The sequence below is a fragment of the Barbus barbus genome (assembly GCF_936440315.1).
Source record: "Barbus barbus genome assembly, chromosome: 8".
NCBI lineage: Eukaryota > Metazoa > Chordata > Actinopteri > Cypriniformes > Cyprinidae > Barbus > Barbus barbus.
The window spans coordinates 12,236,866-12,256,011 of NC_136736.1; the positions used below are offsets into that span (position 1 = coordinate 12,236,866).

At 35.5% G+C, this 19,146-nt stretch overlaps 2 protein-coding genes across 4 annotated transcripts in view; one reads left to right on the top strand and one right to left on the bottom strand.

The window, feature by feature from the left end:
• The window catches only part of LOC306874293 (mineralocorticoid receptor-like), a 76,322-nt gene extending 71,540 nt beyond the window's left edge, over positions 1–4,782 (top strand). The window contains exon 9 of the mRNA XM_079424255.1: positions 1,108–4,782. Coding sequence (XP_079280381.1) covers positions 1,108–1,263 — 156 coding nt within the window. The 3' untranslated portion in view covers positions 1,264–4,782. The remainder of the gene's footprint in view (positions 1–1,107) is intronic.
• A 5,313-nt stretch (positions 4,783–10,095) lies between these two features.
• LOC306873545 (rho GTPase-activating protein 10-like) overlaps positions 10,096–19,146 on the bottom strand; it is a 96,969-nt gene continuing 87,918 nt past the window's right edge. For 2 of the 3 annotated variants that reach the window (XM_079422906.1, XM_079422905.1), the window contains 3 exons: positions 14,359–14,463; positions 12,659–12,750; positions 10,096–11,236 (listed from right to left, as the gene is read on the bottom strand). In XM_079422906.1, the coding sequence (XP_079279032.1) occupies positions 11,148–11,236; positions 12,659–12,750; positions 14,359–14,463 (286 nt within the window). In that variant the 3' untranslated portion in view covers positions 10,096–11,147. The remainder of the gene's footprint in view (positions 11,237–12,658; positions 12,751–14,358; positions 14,464–19,146) is intronic. The other variant, XR_013784501.1, reaches the window with a different exon arrangement.

Below are 19,146 nucleotides of genomic sequence, written 5' to 3' on the forward strand. Positions count from 1 at the left end.
TTTGAAATGATGTTATATGGTGTCTGAAAAATATGAATTAGAAAAAACATGCCAAAATTAAATAACTGGATTTTATTGCCATTGCACTAAAGCCATAAGAGATTATCAAACCATTATCCTGAAATTTGAAATATTTGTATTAAAGCTGACTTCATGTTTCTTTTTACCTACTATTAACATAAGATATTTTAAGTTTTTTTCTTTTATTGCCATTTAGTAGAATAAAATAGGTTGTGATTAATCTCATGATTTGTGTCCAGATAAATTTTTGTGTTAAGCATATTTAATATCTTAAGTTAACAGCCTTGGGGTCCCTTGACGTCCGTTTGATATAAATAACAGGGACAGGAGTAATATGAATTTGTTACATAAAGTAGAAATCCTCTGCTTTATTTCTATAATATCTGTAATAAGTGCACTGTAATAAGACTAAAAAATAAACACCTACATGTATTCTGGTTTAGATCAAGTAGCTCAAATATTTGTCTAGAAACAAATCAGAATGAGCTGATATTTCTTTAATAAATACTTAATATTCATTCATTAGAAGTAGCTCACAATTTCTCATGTGGTTAGAAGCTGAAAACCATCAATAATTCAAATCAGCGGATGTTAAAATAATTACAGCTGTAGATTATGAAAGAGTTATTATATCAAGTGTGCATTCAAATGAAAAACTGCCATCCTTCATGTTGCCTCTGAGAGATTAGAGCCTCGGTTCATTTCTGAGAGCTGTTCATTGCTAATCACTTTTTGCATTGCTACCAGCTCAACATTTTGTAATAGCACACAAAAGTACTGGAAAAGACGTTTTTGAATTGCACTTGGGGGTGAAGAACACTTGACAGCAGTGTTGATTTATTAATTTGTAAGATGAAGAGAAACAAGTTCAAGTTCTTCCCTAAAAGCTTTTCAGCTTTGGTCAGTGAGACGGCGCATCCATAAATGAACTCAGCCTCTCTGAAGTCTTTTCTTTGCTAATTCATCAATACATGTTTACCAAGACTCATGTTTCACCAGAATGTCTCTTTAATGATAAGCACTGTCAGTTTGAATTAAATCTGACAGTTCCCTTGACAGAAGTCTCTTCTCTCTTTCTCTTTACAGCTCGTGGGGAGCCTGTTGGACTTTTGTTTCTACACTTTCCGTGAATCCCAGGCTCTGAAGGTCGAGTTCCCTGAGATGCTGGTGGAAATGATCAGTGACCAAATACCAAAGGTGGAGTCGGGCCTAACACACACCCTCTACTTTCACAAGAAATGACTGAAAGCTCGCAAAAGGAGGGAAAAATGAAGGATCACATGAGAGGAAAAGCAGAGGACACTCAGCCCTCAGAGAGCGAACAAGAGCAAGCCCGCTATGCACAAAGCAAGGCGTAACGAGAGGCTTGGTTTAAAGCCATATAAGGCTTGCGTAGTGAGGGAAGGCAAAGAGCGATCTCTGTACCCAGCCAACAGAGAAGAACTCATATTTCATGTGACAATGCGTTCCTTACCCCCAAAGACAATGCTGACAGTGTTCTATAAGGATATGAAGCCATATTCTTTGGTAAAGCTATAGTGCACAGTCACATGTGAATACGTCACACACACAGAAATATGGGCCCATATAGTAGACATTTCCTTGACTCTCAGACCTGTCAATCTGCCACTAAATACCATTGCGTTTGTATGTAACTCTCCTATCTGCCGCTCATAAAATTACAAGTAAGATTCAGTAATAAAACTGCTTTTTATTGCTGGTTAAGATGGAAATATTGATTAAATTGGGGTGTTTGCAAAGAGGAAATAAGATACTCCAAGGGCTACAATGTTAAATATAGCTGAATTTTGACTAATTGGTGCACGGAAGTAATTGTAGAAAGAACCAAATCTAAATGTATCTGCAAAAATGGCATCCATGTGTTTTTGATGACTTGAAATGTTTACATAGGCCACGCTGATTCAGTGCTGCGGTGGCTTGATGATTGATAAGCTGAGAAATGGCAGCTCCGAAAAAATGCTATTGGACCGGGCAGAGAGAAAAAAAAAAAGAAGAAACTTTGCAATATAGCAAATATTATGGCTCGTCTTGTAAAAAATTGAGCTCACGCAAACACACATGCCACATTTTGTGCGCGCTTGGACTGTAGCAATTTTAGTAAATTGTACCTAAGCTGTTACTAAACCAGCTCCCTTTTGACGTCAAGGAAAATACAGTACTAATTTACAGTTCCACACAAGAAAAGCATTTTATATGATTGCAAAGTTTTTGCGTTTCCAAGAAACAATCCAACTAGAAGCCATTTTCTAACAAGGTGCTTCTGTTTTCTTAACGTAAATAGTAGCTGATTTTCAGTAGCAGCACATGTATAGTTAGATACTGTATAGGGAAAATCAGCTTTTCTGAAGCATATTAGTAAACAACAATAACAGCTGTAGTCCACGTAGTAGTGTATTGTAAGAAACAGACAGGGTTACGCGGACTAATAACAACAGTAACCTGCTCATAAACACACAATATATGTGTATAGTATGATTATAATTGTTGCTTGCAGGACTATTTTTTAAACGTTGTACATAGGAAGCAATTAAACCACCTTGCAATTAAAACTTGGCTATTTGGGGAAGTACCAGTCAACTTGAGAGTACTTGAGTGAATTGTATCTTAAAAAGGAATCTGGACCACTGTTTTGTGTTTCATAACCCCACTGTGCTACTGATGGAATCAAAAGAGGTACCGCTAGTTCTCAAATACTGTGAGTCTGAGGACAATGAAGGTTTGTGTGTGTTGTTTGTGTGTGTATTTGCTTTTCTCTTTTCTCTCAAATTTCTTAAAGGCACAGGATAGTTGACTTATTTTTGAGAGGGCATTGTTGGTTTTCTCTGATAGGATCCTATTGGTTGATTTTGATTTGCACAGACACCATAATGTGATAATTGGGATATTAGATGTTCTGCTATTGTATTGGTTACGTATTGTGCTTTGGGGGTGGGGTGGGGATCAGGTTGGGACATTTGTGAACTGGAAAGGTCCAAGAACTTTTGATGTTTGCCTTTTTTTGATGTAGCTGGTTGGTGGTAAAAGACTGTTGGAGGACAAAAAAAATCTAATTTGAATAGAACAATCAAATCAATCTGTGATCTGTGATACCCAGGCAAAACCCATTTCACCGACCTGTCAATACACTGTACGTTGATTTGATGGATTTGCAGTAGTCTCTTTTTTCCAACCTTTCCCTTTTTTAAATACACAGATCTATAAATGAGAATAAATGTTAAAAGGTTCATAGGATGCATGTGAAGTATTTTTGAGAGATTCTATTTTGCTGGACACAATATATTAGTAATTTGTCTAAAAAAAGTATATGAGATCTTTTGTAAAGTGAAATGTTTATGCATGCTTTTTGAAAAGATGTTTACAGTGTATTTAAGAAGGGAAACTTGTGCCTTTTTTCTCACAAAAGTTACCATTTTACAGTATCTATTTGTAAATAAATCAGTGAATTATTATGTTGCGTTGTATGGAACATTTCTATATTAAATATTTGTCAGACGTTGGGATGAAGTTCACACATTTCCCTCTTAACAGTTACTGACTGCCCATCAATCAGAATTCAGAGCAAGAGCCAGAGAGCATGATGGATATACATTTAATTGATATTTACATTTCACAGCAAGAGAGGCTTGTTTATTCCCTAAATGTCACTAACTTAAAACTTATCATTTTGCTCTGTAGGAATGTGAACTAATTGTGTGTTTTTCCTCTTCGCTTCACCTACAAATCTAATAATAATAATAAAAAACAATGCAGTGCTCACATCAGAGGTTAGCTATATTAAGCTGAAAGGAAAAGTACTTGTGTTTGCCAAATATTTTTATCCCAGATTTTTTTTTTTTTTATAAATATCTAAATACAAATCAAACCAAGCAAAAAAAACACTATTTTTTTCTTTAGTGCTTCACAAGTTATTGTCTTGTGAACCAACAATGCTCTTTATTATTATTTATACAGTATAAGAAAAATATATTGATTTTCTTTAAATAGTATGAAACAAATTCAAAAACCCAAAGACAGAACTAGGACAGGGAGCAAAATTGAACCGGAACTGTCTGATATGAATTCAGATGTCCATCAGCAACTTAAGAGAATATAGATTGCCATGCTTGTTGCAGCATGTTTGCAATTTGCATTTCTCCATCACCAAATGATGAAGCTTGATATATTGAAAGTTGGTGTGAATCCACACGTTTGAGTTGCTTGTTACTTCAGCTTTGACAGTCTGCATATGACTTTTTAGATGTGTTTTTGGGGAGTCTGATGATATGTAAAACTATGCATTTGTACAAATCACATTACCACCAAGCAGCACCTTTGTGCAAAATAAGGGCAAAGCATGGTCAAGGTAACCAGAGTGTGTTGAACCAGAATAAAATACAGCTTAATAGTGAAAACCCACAGACCACATGTGTTTGCACATCAACACCCTTGTGTTAATGGATATTGATTTTTCTTTTTTGGGGATAAATCTGAATCTGTGTGCTATACATTGTTTAAAGTGACAAAGCCATATCTCTTTTGTGACAAAAGAGCATTTCCTGTTCATATTTAGATTTTTTTTCTCCCTTTAAAAAAAAACAAATCAGTGCTTTGTACAATACTTGTTAGCAAATCTCCTCAGTAAAGAAATATTCAACATGAGCAAAAGACAGATGCAACTAGTTCCTGTATATCTTGATGTAGATCTTGCCATAACTGTGTTTGCAGAAACATCAAGGGATTCCAATAAACCTGTTATCAATTAATTACTGTGCACTCTTTCTTTTGCTAAGGTCAGAAATGGATGTTACATCTGCTGTAAATCGCAATTTATACAAATTTATATATATATTTTTTTGTCTGGAGAACATCCACTATTTCACTAAAATGACTAGTATTTCAAATACATTAGCAAGTGTATTTGACTGTAGCGATGAAATACGCTGTTTTTTTTCCATTTAACAGTCGAGTTCTGGGTTAACTTAAGAACAGTTCACAAACTACATGCTCTTGTATTGCTTTTGTGATCATTTTTAATTGCAACTCCCACTGAAACTTTCAAATACAGTGGATTTTCTCGGATGATCGACTTCCTTTTCAAATAACTATGTAAATAAATCTGTCTGAAAAAAAAAAAAATCATCTAGTGAGTCAACTAATGAGCTTATTATAAAGTTTTTCACACTCAAAGTTCAATTTGTTAACATGGACTAAGAATAAACAATACTTTTACAGCATTCATTAAATGTAGGCTCATTTTTATTTCTATACTAATAGATTTTTAGTTGCTGTATAAATTAAAGGGTTAGTTCACCCAAAAATTCTGTCATTAATTACTCACCCTCAAGTCGTTCCAAACCCCCAAGACCTTCGTTCATCTTCGGAACACAAATTAAGAATTATTTGATGAAATCCGAGAGCTTTCTGATCCTGATCTGAAGATGGACGAGTTGAAAACCGCTGCTCTAGGTCAGGGGTAGGCAATGTCGGTCCTGGAGTGCCGCTGTCCTGTAGAGTTTAGCGCCAACCCTAATCAAACACACCTGAATAAGCTAATCAAGGTCTTCAGAATTACTACGGCTACAGGCGAGGTTTTTTTCAGGGTTGGAGCTGAACTCTGCAGGATATCGGCACTCCAGGCCCCTGACCTAGGTTAATAAATGACAAAGTATTGTTCATTGTTAGCTAATAACTATATCTAACTTATACCTATGTTAATAAACTTTAAAGTGCTACTGCTCATAGATGTTTTAAAGATTTAGGGGTCAACTGTAGTGGATAACAGTAGGAAGACAGTGAATTGGATCATAGGATGCTGCAGACATCTGAGTGGGCGCTGAGTGAGTGGAAAGAAACAGCAGCAGTAGGAAGAAAAGGAATGGATAAGGAAAAAAAAAAAATACCTGGATACAGAATGTGGCAAATCCCAATGGAAAACAGAAAGAGAGCGAGAGAATGCACTCTAAAAGTAAAGAGGAGAGTAGATTTGATTGACAAAGTCTTAATTCAATCCTCTGGCAGATTTTAGATTTAACAAATTATATTTCTCCTGGGGAAATGAGCATGAACGAGGAAGTAAGTGATTGAGGTAATATGTGAAGAAAACAGCAAGTCTCGTCTGCATTTACTGGTCTAGCAGTGACAGAAAAATCCTCGGAAAACAGCACCAGAGAGCGAGATCTTCTGACAAAGGACATAAGCATTAACAATGTAACACCTCCACGTCCCCAGAGAGAAAATTCGCCATTAACCTTGTTAGAAGCCCTCTAAAAAATGTGCTTCTTTGCCATACTGTGAGAGTAGACAGTATTACTTTTGCTCTTTTGCGCAAATCCGCAGCCCACTCCAAATCTCTCCCAGATTGCCAATAGCGCAAGCTGTGTAGTCCTGCCAGATAAACAGAATCTATTGGATCAGGCAGATTTCAGGGCTGTGGCTTCACACATGGCGGCTTCTGTGCCCCAGATTCTCTGCTCGCAGACACTCGATCCTTTTCTGTTTTGTTTTTCACTGTCCCACCTTCTCGGTCTCATTCATCCGAGAAATAATACAGTTTGATTATATTTCATACATAGCTGCATGCAGCACAAAAAAACTCTAGTTCTTACGAAAAAAAAAAGAAAAAAAAAAGGAATACAGGTAGATATTACCATACTTCCCCATGACTGATTACATTTAGATTTGCAATTTTATGCATTTATTTATTTTTAAATACACATTTTTGATCTGTTGGTTAAATATGTAAAATTTTATTATATATGCACTAATTGTATGTGTATATATTTCCAGAAAAGAAATCTGAACACTATATAACTTGTTTCATTTTGTTTGAGTCAAAGGTTTAAACAGAAGTGATTTTGGATATCTCATCTTCTCCTTTATCACTCCAAAGTTTTATATATATATATTGTACTCCTTGTTTTGTACAGTATATATTGTACTGTACAAAACAAGGAGGAGTGATAAGCTGACCGCACTGGGGGAAACAAAATGAGAACATTAAGAGTTTGGTGGATGAAACCAGTGCTGCATTGCGCCTTCTCATTCTTTCAGGCAGAGAGACAGGGCGCAAATAGTGATTTGGTCTTAACTCATGGCCATGCAAAAAAAATAAAAAAAATTAAATAAAATTGGGAGACAGATGGGAACCTTGTTTGGTAAACTGCATCCAAGGAAACTGAAGTGAAAGGGAGACAGAGGGAGAGAAAAAGAAAGCCAGAAGGTGAGAAAGTGAGATGAAGCAGACCGGGATAGCGGGAGGGTGAGTTTGCCCATCTCATTAGCTCGGGCTCATTTGAGTATGTAAGCACCCGGCTCTTCGACACGTTGTCTATTTTTAGCCCTCTCCCATGTCTCGTCCTATCATCTGCTCTATTAGTTATTGGATGTCTGTGACTCCGCCATGTCATGATAATTATGTAATATGTGGCACTCAAACACACGCATTCAGGAACACACATCTCACAGCAGTCTGGAAGACATTTGCACGCTAATAATGTGTACAGTGCACTGAAGTGTGATAACACGCACAGTCCGGAGGTGCTTTGTAAGCTAATTAGACAGAGTCTGTGACTTACTTCAGTTGTCCAGATATCAAAATTCAAGAACTTACCCTGTTTATTATTTATGCATTCCTGGTCTTGATTTGGTGCAGATTATATGAAAGACATAAATTGAACTGGTAATTAAAAAAAAAAAAAAATAATTATATATATATATATATATATATATATATATATATATATATATATATATATATATATATATATATATATATATATATATATATATATATATATATATATATATATATCACTCCACCTGTGTATAATAACTTGCCAGTTTGGGTGATGCAAACATGAACTATTTTTCAAACCCCTCCCCTCCTACTACCTGGCATTTTTTTTATAAATTTTTTAAAGTGATGGTTAGCCCAAAAACTAAATGTGCGCAACTCATTTTACTTAATGTCTTGTATTTCTCAATAGCTACATTTACATGCACCTAAATAAGCAGTTTATAATCAGCCTGATGGCTCAATTGGACTGAAAAAGCTTCACGTAAACACCTTAATCTAACCAAATTTGAGCTCAGTTTGAATGAAATTTGTAAAAGCTTATTCTGACTATTTTCATAATCACATTAAAAAATTCTTTGTGCACATGCACACTACTGCTACATGTTTACACATGAATACTGTATTTTCTAAAAAGCTCTTCTGACACAAATGTCAACTTTCTTTTAAATATGCACATGTAAATGAATATGTGAATCAGAATTAGGGTTCATACAAACAGGATGCTTCACATCTGAAATTAGAGGGTTCATTCCAATTGGTGAAAATTACTGCACATAAACATAGAAATGTTATTTAAAAGTTAGCTTAAATAGGCAACCAGTCTCTATTTCCCCATTCAGATAGATAGAAGTTGGTCTTGCATGCCGAAATAGCTTTTGCTATTGCAAATATGGCCACCAAGTCAACTGACTTTACTTGAAAGTGACTTTAGTGTTTACACCAAAATTAAAATTGTCATCATTTACACACACTCGTGTAGTTCCAAAACTTTCTGACTTTATTATGTGGAACACAAAATAAGATTTTTTTTTTTCATACATTCCCAGTCAAATGGGTCCATTGTTGTTTTGGACCCCATTGAGTTTCCTTGCATGGGCAAATCACAGAAACATTCTTAAAAATATCTTCTGTGCTCTGCCAAAGAAAGAATGTCATGCAGATTTGGAAAAATATCAGGATGAGTAAATGATTCTTTATTTTGAAACATCCCATTTTACTGAGAAATATATCACATTACTGAAGTAAAACAGTTTGCGAATGTCATTTTATGTTGACAGGATCAGGAACCACAAAAATCCCTTTAACCGCAGTTGAACAAACTGCAGTCATGCTGCAAGAAAAATGTGCACTTATGTGTGTATGATGGGGTCATGAAAGGAAATGGGAACAGAAAACAGGAAATAACCTAAACCCGACCCAGTTGCTCCAAACAGTGTGTGCTAACCGCTGCGCTGTGGCTCCAACAAAATAGTCTATTTTGATGCAAATGGTTTGTTTTCAAGCACTCCATCCTGTGTACGGTAAGGGCCTAGACTACCGTGTGCTCCAGTTCAAGCCCAGTATATGAGGAGGCAGTCCAAATCTGCTATGAAATGAAGATTTAATCCACTTAAAGGGGGAGAGGTTCAATGTAAAAGCTGAAGAGCAGCTCCAGGGCTAGAAGTGTGTGGGAGAGAATAAGCCACTATTCTCTAAATGCAATGTATGCAATAGACAACAGTTCATTTACATACAACAGAAATCCGGTTGTGTTGAAATGACAGGTACCAATAACAAAATGCTGCTTATATTTGGACAATACAATTACAATAAACCATCAGAATACTTACTAAGAGTTCGAGCCAATTACAAAGCTCTAATCTATCTAATTTAGCAAGAAATATCATTAAATGGGACAGAAACTAAAATTAATGTGGTAGCGAAACACAACAAACCTTAACTGAAATAAAAGAGCTTGTTTTTTTTTTGGATTTCTAGAATATGGCATCAGTGAGTTTTTAATGGTATTTTGGCACAGATGTGTGAATGGCAGCAATACGGATAAATAATGAAAAGCCACTGCATGCGTGAACAACAGATGTGGTACATTTACCGAAAGAGGTAGCTAGCAATTTTATTGTAATTTAACGGGCTTCATGTGTGAAAGTGGCTATTGTTTATAACTCATACAGTATGGTCAAGATTGCTATTAAACAAATGCAAACATTTTTGGGTTATACTAATCAGCTAATGAAGTTTTGAATTATTAGACAAGCTCTTCAGCAGAAGCCGTAGTGTCTTTTTGACCTCGATGGGAGCACATCCACACAATTAAGTTAAACGGCATTAAGAAAATTACACACAATGTTATTTTAATTTTCATTAAACAACAGTCATATCACAAATGTTTTAGTTTATTTCCCAGTAAGCACATTAGGGGTCCACAGCGCCCTGCAGCATATGGCTTCCGTTATTTATAGACACCTAGTTTGGCATATAAATAAAAATGAAAAGCAAGATATAAGAATAAAACACTTTATTTATTTAACATTGATCAACATCAGAAAAATTATATCAATGCCAAGACCTTTGCAGAGGTCATAAATCACTGTCTGAAATCACCGCAGATACGCTCAGTCACAAATATGAACCCGTTGAACAAGGGCTCTTAGAAAAATGAAAATGGTCTCATTAAACATCAGTGAAGTCCTGCCATTTTTAAGGTTTCTGCAAAAACGATGTGGTAAACTTTAAACTTTAAAGAGCGAAAGTGCCTGGCTTTTAAGTTTCTTTGCACAGAAATAATTCTATGTATACAACACAGATGTAAGACTTGGCAATATTTAATTTGACGTCATTGTGTGGGTTACTTTTTTATTTATCGGTCTCTGTTCTTCGAAATAACGTTAAAACCTATATAAAGAATAGCAAAAAAAGTTGCTCTGTTCGAGTTATTGAACAGCATCCCAACATGCCATGTGTAATAAATTTAAGGCACGGCATCAGTTTTAATCAATGCGAAAGATTAAGTAATCACATACCAATTTCAATATCAATAACCGACAAGCACTAAATTTGTCTAACAAGCTCTCTAGTGTTCCAATGAACTGACAATGTTCACTGCCCTGTCATAAGGTTACACGTTTTACTATACATCATCACATGCCCAATTAAATTCAACTTGATAATATTAAATACAAAGATACTCAAGGTATCTTTGTATATTGAGTATACTAATGCTAAACAACCCACAACTACTTGGCTAAAATTACGAAACATGCAATTTAAAAAAAAAAAAACCAAGTCAAAATGACGGATACATATTTTCCCACGCAAATTTATATTTACATTTCTAAAAGTGCAGTCTCTTTGTATGTATACAGCACATTTTAGCTTATACTTGAACTTCTGCAACATCTGTGTTTTTGGATACAGTATATATATATTCTCACTCACTGTCTTTAGTGTGGAGAAGGATGGAGGAACGACAAGCAGTGCCATTGTGAAAGAGCCGCCGAGACCATGGATACCATGTATATAAAGAGAAGTGTGAGGATAGTTCTTTTCGGGGTTACAGTATCTCCACATAGTTTTCAGGGATGAGTCCTCGCTTTCCCTCCAACACACCCTCCAGCCATCCGGGCTCCCTGGAGAGCGTCACTGCAGAGCAAAACCACGAACACACAGGTAAAAGTCTTACTGCAGCTCTTCTGTCACACTGCATGTCAGACAAGCAAGAAGTCCTCATCGGATGGAAGACATTGTTTTATGTGGATAGTTAGCATGGCTGATGAATGTAAACTGCATGGGTACGAGTTAGGAAAGTTTGAAGAACTATAGCAGATCCCTGATGACTTTGGGGACAAATAAGCAGAATGGGTTCAAAGTGTGTTAAATAGAGCAGAAAGAATTATTAAATTAGCCAAAGTGTTTAATAAGCAAACACAAGAGGTGGGAGATTTGTGAATAATGGGTGAAAGTAATTTTTAGATGAGAGCAGCAAAGATTCAATGCAAGAGCAGCACTGAGGAATTATGTATGTTAGGGTTTATGTCTGTGCTGAGGATAAGAAAAACTGTGAATGTTAATTAACACTGCATACTGAGGATGCTGAACATTGTCTTAGACGTAAGGCAGAGAATTCTGAACCACTGATCTGTAACATGTGCAGGCCTGTATGAGCAAACAGCGGGATGCCTGTACAGGTAGTTACTATGATTTTGTTGAATGATAGAGGACAACCTGTCATTTCAGTAAATGTAATGCATTAGAACACCCTGATAAATGATGACAGGTGAATGATGTCCAGGTGAAAGACAGAAAAATGGAGAAAAACACAAAAATGATGAACAAAGGAACATGCAGATGGCAAAAAGAATCATATTTGAAATCACATTTACAATAATTATGCAAATTAACATAAAAATGTACAGAATCTAAAATTCCATCCGATTTTCATTCTCATATTATAGCAGCAATAATTTACATAAAAAACGTAATTTATTATTTAATGCACATACTTTTAAAATTGGCTTTCTGGCATTTTTATTTATTTTCTTATTTTTATTTATTCCTTAATTTTTTGTAAATTAATTCATGTCAGCATTTCATGCTAGTTGATGATTTTGCTGGTTTAGATAATTTTATAGAATTGAGTATTAAAGATAGTATTTATCTGGTAATATTTTTTTTTTCCCCAAGCACGTTTTAAAGTAAAATAACGTATTATTTGGGGTGCCAATAAACTAAAATTTTAATTTTAAATTGGCTCAAATGACTTTTTATTGTAAGTCCAATTCAGCAAGAGTTCTGAAATGTTTCATTCTGAAGTTGATGAGATAATGTCTTCAGAACACAAGAGCTGTGATAGTGGGTATGGCCCTCATTTCCTTGTGTTATTTTATCTGTCTCATTCTTTGTGAATTGATTTTAAGGGATGTTACACCCCTGCCCCACTTCCCTCCCTCCACCTATGATGATATAAGATCAGAATTTTTTTTTTTGTGCTTGTAGGACCCGCCAAATCCAATATGTCTGTGGATTCAGGTGAGTGCCTGTGGCAGTGATAACGTTAACACTTACCGTCATGGAAGATTGCGCCAACCTGGAAAGAGAGTTCGGAATCGTGTTCAGCCTCACAGGGGTACACAGCCTTTGCTTTCTTGAGGGTGACACTGAAAAATGGAGGCAATCAGTTAGTGGGCCTTTCGCTATTCGGAAGGGTGGGGATTAGGACGTGACTTTCCATCTAGCTGTAAAGTGGACTCAGCCGAAGTTATCAATGAAAGCAGTCTGCGTGATTAACGTCTGTCCATAAAAATCCCAAAGCAGAGTGTTGAAGTAGAAGAGAAAGAAGATAGCCATCAAAGAGTAGATATGATTAAAAAAAGAGAAATTTTAAAGTAAGCTTTGGCAGCATTCAGGCATATCCTGCCATTTATTACTCAAAGTTCCCCTGGAGTGGATTTGGACTACGTTTACAAAGCACAAAACCGTTCCACTCTTTTTGACCTATGAATTTCATTGGCTTTTTCTATGACTTACCCAAACATTCATACTCACTGCATACATATTTTAATAATCTTACAAAATTCAGACTGTATTGGACTAACAAAGCACAATTTCAAATGACTTTAAGATTTTACAAATTTTCATGATTAGTATTCATTTCCAAGACTAGAAGTTAGTGTACCATCAGAATGATTTTAAAACTAATATTTCCAGGTAAATAATAGTGATACTGTTACATCCCAGGACATATGTTTTTTTTGTTTTGTTTTTAATTCTCACGCTGTCTCTTTCTCCCTCTACTCGTAAGTATATATAAATAAAAAAGTAATGAAATTAACATTACTTTTTATTTTAAATGAATAAATCCATAACTTTAAAAAATGTATCTAATTCAGAATGAATAAAATCTTTAATCGTCCATTCCAATGACTTCTCAAAGATTTTATTCATTTGCATGATTTGAACAGAACCAGTGTGGTTATTGAGAATATAGCAGCAATGTACTCTAGACTCTCTTCACTAATGCTTAACACCTTTCAACACCTGCAAGTCTGCTGAATGTTTTATATATTGCCTCATAACAACGTGTCCTAAAGTTAATACACGACCCAGGCAGACACCCAGAAAGTTACTGCAGGAGTTCTAACGAAAATGTGCTCTTTACAACTGCAACATAAGAAAAGACGTCATTCCTGAAGGTCAGTCATTTTTTGCCAACAGCTTTTTAACAGATTGAATGACTTTAAATTGAATGAGTCTGATCACCTGCCACTGGGCATCACTCATTTTATAGGATGGAAAGTTAATGCATCTTTGTGTCTGGATCAGTACTATAGATCATTGCAATGGTCCCTGCCTGGAAAGTGTGAGACTGAGAGGAAATGTGTGTGTGTGTACAGGTGTAGAGTCGGAAATAGAGCTGAGAAAGTAGAGATGACAGAGAGAGAGAGAGAGCAGAGTTGTGTCGACGTGTAGGAGGGAAGGAAAAGTTGGTGAGTGTGCGAGTCGGAGTCTAAACAATGACAGATGAAGACTTTGCGAGCGAGTGAATGCATGTGTGATTGAGTTAATAGCCTGAGGCTGAGAGCTTAAGTGAGACTTGGAGTGCGAGTGAAAGAATCAATGAGACAGCGAGAGAGTGTGTGCAGGAAAGGTTGAGCCAAAACTCCTTAGATTAACAGATTGGAACAAATTAATTACATGCTATGGAAAGGAGGTGTGGATGAGCATATAATACATGTTCTTCAGGGACAAGTGTGTTTACATCTTACCTTTCCTCGGGTTTATTCTTCTCAGTTCCTACTGACCCAGGTTTCACCGGCGTAACTGAGGCAAGGGAGACAGAATTCATCCATGAAGCTGTGGCAGTACACATCCTGCAGAACAAAAAAATGCCACAAAGAATGTATACTGTACCATCCTTATAGAATAAAAGACGGAAATTTTGAAAATACTGTCAGTGAGTGGGAAAAAAATGCAGCTCACGTACGATTGTAGTGAATTGCATACTTTTATGCTTATATGCTACTTTTTGAAGAGGTAAATCATCCATTTATGGACATCAAACACATAAATACACAACAGAGACAACAAAGAAGAGTTAAAAGCAGACACACTCTGCAGCATTCCTCACACACAAACGCCTTCATCATTATTCCTCTTAGAGAGGCTGTGCAGCTCAGACAGTCTCACAATCTCAGATAGGGAGAGAGAAGTGAAGGTTATGAGGAAAACTGCCCAACGTCCCTAGGAATCTTGAAGGATTTAGAAAATGCAAATAATGCAAATGAGCACTTTAGATCAGAAATAGCCAACAGCAGGATCGGAAATGCAGGAGACGAACTGTAGAAGTCTACATTAAATGATAATACTGCCACTCATAACAATTAATCATGCCATAAAAGAGTACTTGCATTCATTTGAGTTTGAAATAATATTTTCAAAACATATTCAAATTCCTTAGAATCAGCATAAATCAGTTAATATCAGTAATCATTTAAAAAGTATGAAATGAAGGAACAGTCAAGATTTAGCTAATTAAAATGTATTTGACTGGTTTACATATAATAAACTGGATTTATTGATGATAAATATAACAAACCTGCTTATTGTACAATTAAAACCTAATTGCTTTATGATTGCTATTAAATTTCAATCTTAAAACGGTGTAATCCAAATAGATGGATATTTTATATTTCATATATGCAATTAAAATGCATACATCTTGAATTCAGGAATCCAGAAGTTTGGGGTCTGTAAGATTTTTTAAATGTTTCTGTAAGTCTCTTATACACACAAAGGCTGCATTTATTTGATACAAATACAGTAAAAACACTGATATTGTGAAATATTATATATTATTACACTTTAAAATAACTCCTTTCTATTTGATTTGATTTTAAAGTTGTATTTATTCCTTGTTTATAATTATAATTTTATTTTTAAATTGATATTTTTTAAATATCAAAGTTGAAAAGTAAATATGCTAAATACTTATATTGCTATGCTGCTAAATATTTCTATGTAAACAAATTTTACATGATCCTTTGATAAAAATAAAGTTCAAAAAGAACAACATTTATTTATATAAAGAATTCTTCAACATTATAAACATCTTTACTGTCACTTTTGATCAATTTAATGCATCCTTGCTTTAAAAAGGTAACACTTTAGTATAGGGACCAATTCTCACTAGTTGCTTATTAGACAGCTTATTATTAACATATTGGCTGTTTATTAGTACTTAAAAAGCACATATTCTGAATGACCATATTCTACATAAATGCTCAATAGAGCTTAACTTACTGTAAGCGCAAGCCTACAGATAACAGTTCAAACATAGCCATACTCTTAATTAGATTCCGAAAACACTGGTCTGGAAACTCAAGAGAATGAAGACTCGAGAGAAATGTGTGTGTGCTGAAGGTGAGGGGAGTGAAGGACTTACAGGTACAGGAATAGTGGCAGCACAGGGGCAAATGAGGAGCAGTGTAGTCCAGCAGGAGAGACAGAGGAAAAGGGAAAGAGAGAGAAAGAGATATATATGTACAGTATGTACAGAGAGAGAGAGAGAGAGAGAGATGCAGTGATTTATGACTCTGCAGCAGGTCTGTGAGTCCTCAGCTGCTGCACATCAGAATGAGACGCCAGCAGAGCTGCAGTGCAGCAAATCCACTCATTAACCTCACACCAGCCACACACACACACACCTCACACCAGCCGCGTGAGTCCTAGCTAATACACCACACACGCTTCTCCATACACAACGTTCATGCTCACACACATTTCAAAACAAGGTTATGCTAATGGTGTTACATCAAACATCAGATCTCACCAGAGTCACTCCAGAAAAAATTTTAAATAAAATAGTGTTTACACACTCTGCTCTGAATCGTCAAACTCTAAAGAAAAGCTAAACGAAGTGGAGAAAAAAAATGATAAATTCAATATGGTTGCCCTGGCAACCAGCAGAACCACAGGAAAATGGTTTCGCCCCCAAAAAATGCTTTTACAATTACAACTAAGTCAAACCAAGAAAATCGCACACATTTTCAACTATTAAAAATAGCACTAGGCACAGAATTGCATATTTTTTTGATCCTCAGATAAGCATCTTATTTGAAAGAAACGATTTACTGAACACAAATAAAACAATCAAACACTGAACTACTGTTTAACAGCTCAATGCAGCTCTTTTAAGTTTTGCTTGTATAGTAATTTCATGCAACATTGTATATAGTGTATATTGACATGCTGCATGAAGTAGCCTATGAGAATGCAGTTATATGCCCCAAAAATATGAGGGAAAAAATGCCCCTGTATGGATTTTTGTCATATAGTTCTATCATGATATAGTCTTTAGAATATCTACTCAATTGCAAATGTGATATTGATTTTATACAATAGTTCAATAAACAAGTTAATATTGTGTTACATTTACATCAATTATTGTCAGTATTGTCTGTTTTTCTCAATTTTGCACGCAAAAAAAGTTCCAAACAAATCCACAGAAGAACTGCTGTGCATCTGTGAACAACAGTGCTGTTTTGTTACTGAATGCATCTACATTTTTTTAAATAATTGAGTGAGCCATTAATAAAGACCTGCTTCATCTCTGAATGAATCAGACATTTGAACGAATCGGTTGAATGAATGACTAAATGACTCACTCATCACTTGCCACCACCTACTAGCAATGTGTTTTATATTTAGAGTATCATTCAATTTTTTCATATCATAAAATCAGATTTCAATATTAAACACATTAAAACCTTTTTATAATTATTATTATTTTTATTTATGCAATGTTGAGTCAAAATATTACTTTCTAAAGCTACTTTTTGTAATGTCTATTTAATGATTTTCTAATTTGAACAACTTTGATATTCTGGGGGGTAATTAATTAGGTTAATTGCTAGGCACATCATGTAAATAATTAAATAAAAAAAATGTAACAGCTTGACAACCCTAATAATAATAATTTAGGTGCTGTATTTGGTCACAATTTCAAAGTTTTTAAAACGTTCCAACACTGATCTATGCATTTCAATTAATAATAACAATATTATTATTAATATATATAAAATATAATTATATAATATAACATAATATATTGCAGCAATTAATCTTGACTGTTCTTTTTTCCCTAATATTTAACCATTGACTATAGCCATTCAACATTACAGTATAATTGAGAGCTATAAATTTTAACATTTATTAGACTTTAAACTTCAAATCTAAGTGAACTTAAAACAATCTTCACATAAACCCATTATAATAAATGTAATTTATCTGTGCCCTTCAGCAAATAGGAAATAATAAGTTATCAAACACTACATTTTAAATGAAATATAGATGAATCTTTAAAGCTAAAAAGTTATTGATTTTCTCTTTTTCTTTTGTTCTTTGATTCACAGACTTCACAGCAGCTAGGCTATTAAATTATTTGGTTGCTATTACTTTAAGAGCTGCCGTTGCTGAAAGTGACACGCTTTAATATGAAATCATCCGCGCATTAATATGAAATGATCAGGCTACAGAGCACGTCCCCATTTTTGTGCACACAACTGAAGAACATGCGCTACGAGCACAGTATAACAGCTGACAGGACAGGAATATAGACAATATACAAATCTGAATAATTACAATTTGGAATTTGGAAGCACTGCTGTCACTTTTGTATGTATATAATATATGCAAATACAGATTGATCTTGGGATAACAATTTTCCACATTATGCCAGGTATGGATATGCTGGATTAAAGAAACAGTCTGTGCTGAAACATACCTTTTTAAAAAGGCAAGAAAACAATGAATGTCTCATCAATTACACAGTGATCATTGCCTGTCAACATCTAAAACTTCATTAAGTGTGACAAAGCACAATTCAGCATTTATCTCGACTGGATTTCTACTACAGCATCACTATGATCTGTGCTCTCCTGCTTCAAGGCCAGGGGCTGAGAGATTTACAGATAAACAGGTGACAACCTCATGACATATGGACAGGAGTAGCTCTGTAAGCGACAGCACCCGCTAGAAGGGTAAACAAGGCAAACATCTCTCTGTGTCAATAGTGTTTACGGGGTAGGGCCGTGGCCACCTGTCCCTCGGACAAACAGCAGGCAGGATTTACAGGCGCACAGGGAGCCGCTTCCTCTGATGGCAGAAAGTGGGAAACGGCAGGGAGAGAAGCAGAGGGTTACATAAGACCAGTGCCGTCTGCGCACAGGACTGCAGGCCAAGAAGAGAGAGCAGCATGTGCTCAAAGAGTAAGAGTAAATCTAACATATAGGGGAAAAGGGGGAATGTGAGCACATGAATGGGTAATAAAGCGATGAAGGAGGGGCAGGACTAAATGGTGATTGTGGTTAATGGAAATGAGTGAGAACAAAATCAATCCAAATTGGGGGAGGACTTGTGGAAACAGCGAACAGATGTGTGGACACAAAGTTTATTTCCAGGTGACTCTGCAGAATATTGTGGGCCCCTATTAGGATTCAACACAAGAGCCCCAGACAAACACACAGCATCTGAAGGGCTGTGAAAGAGCTGAGAAA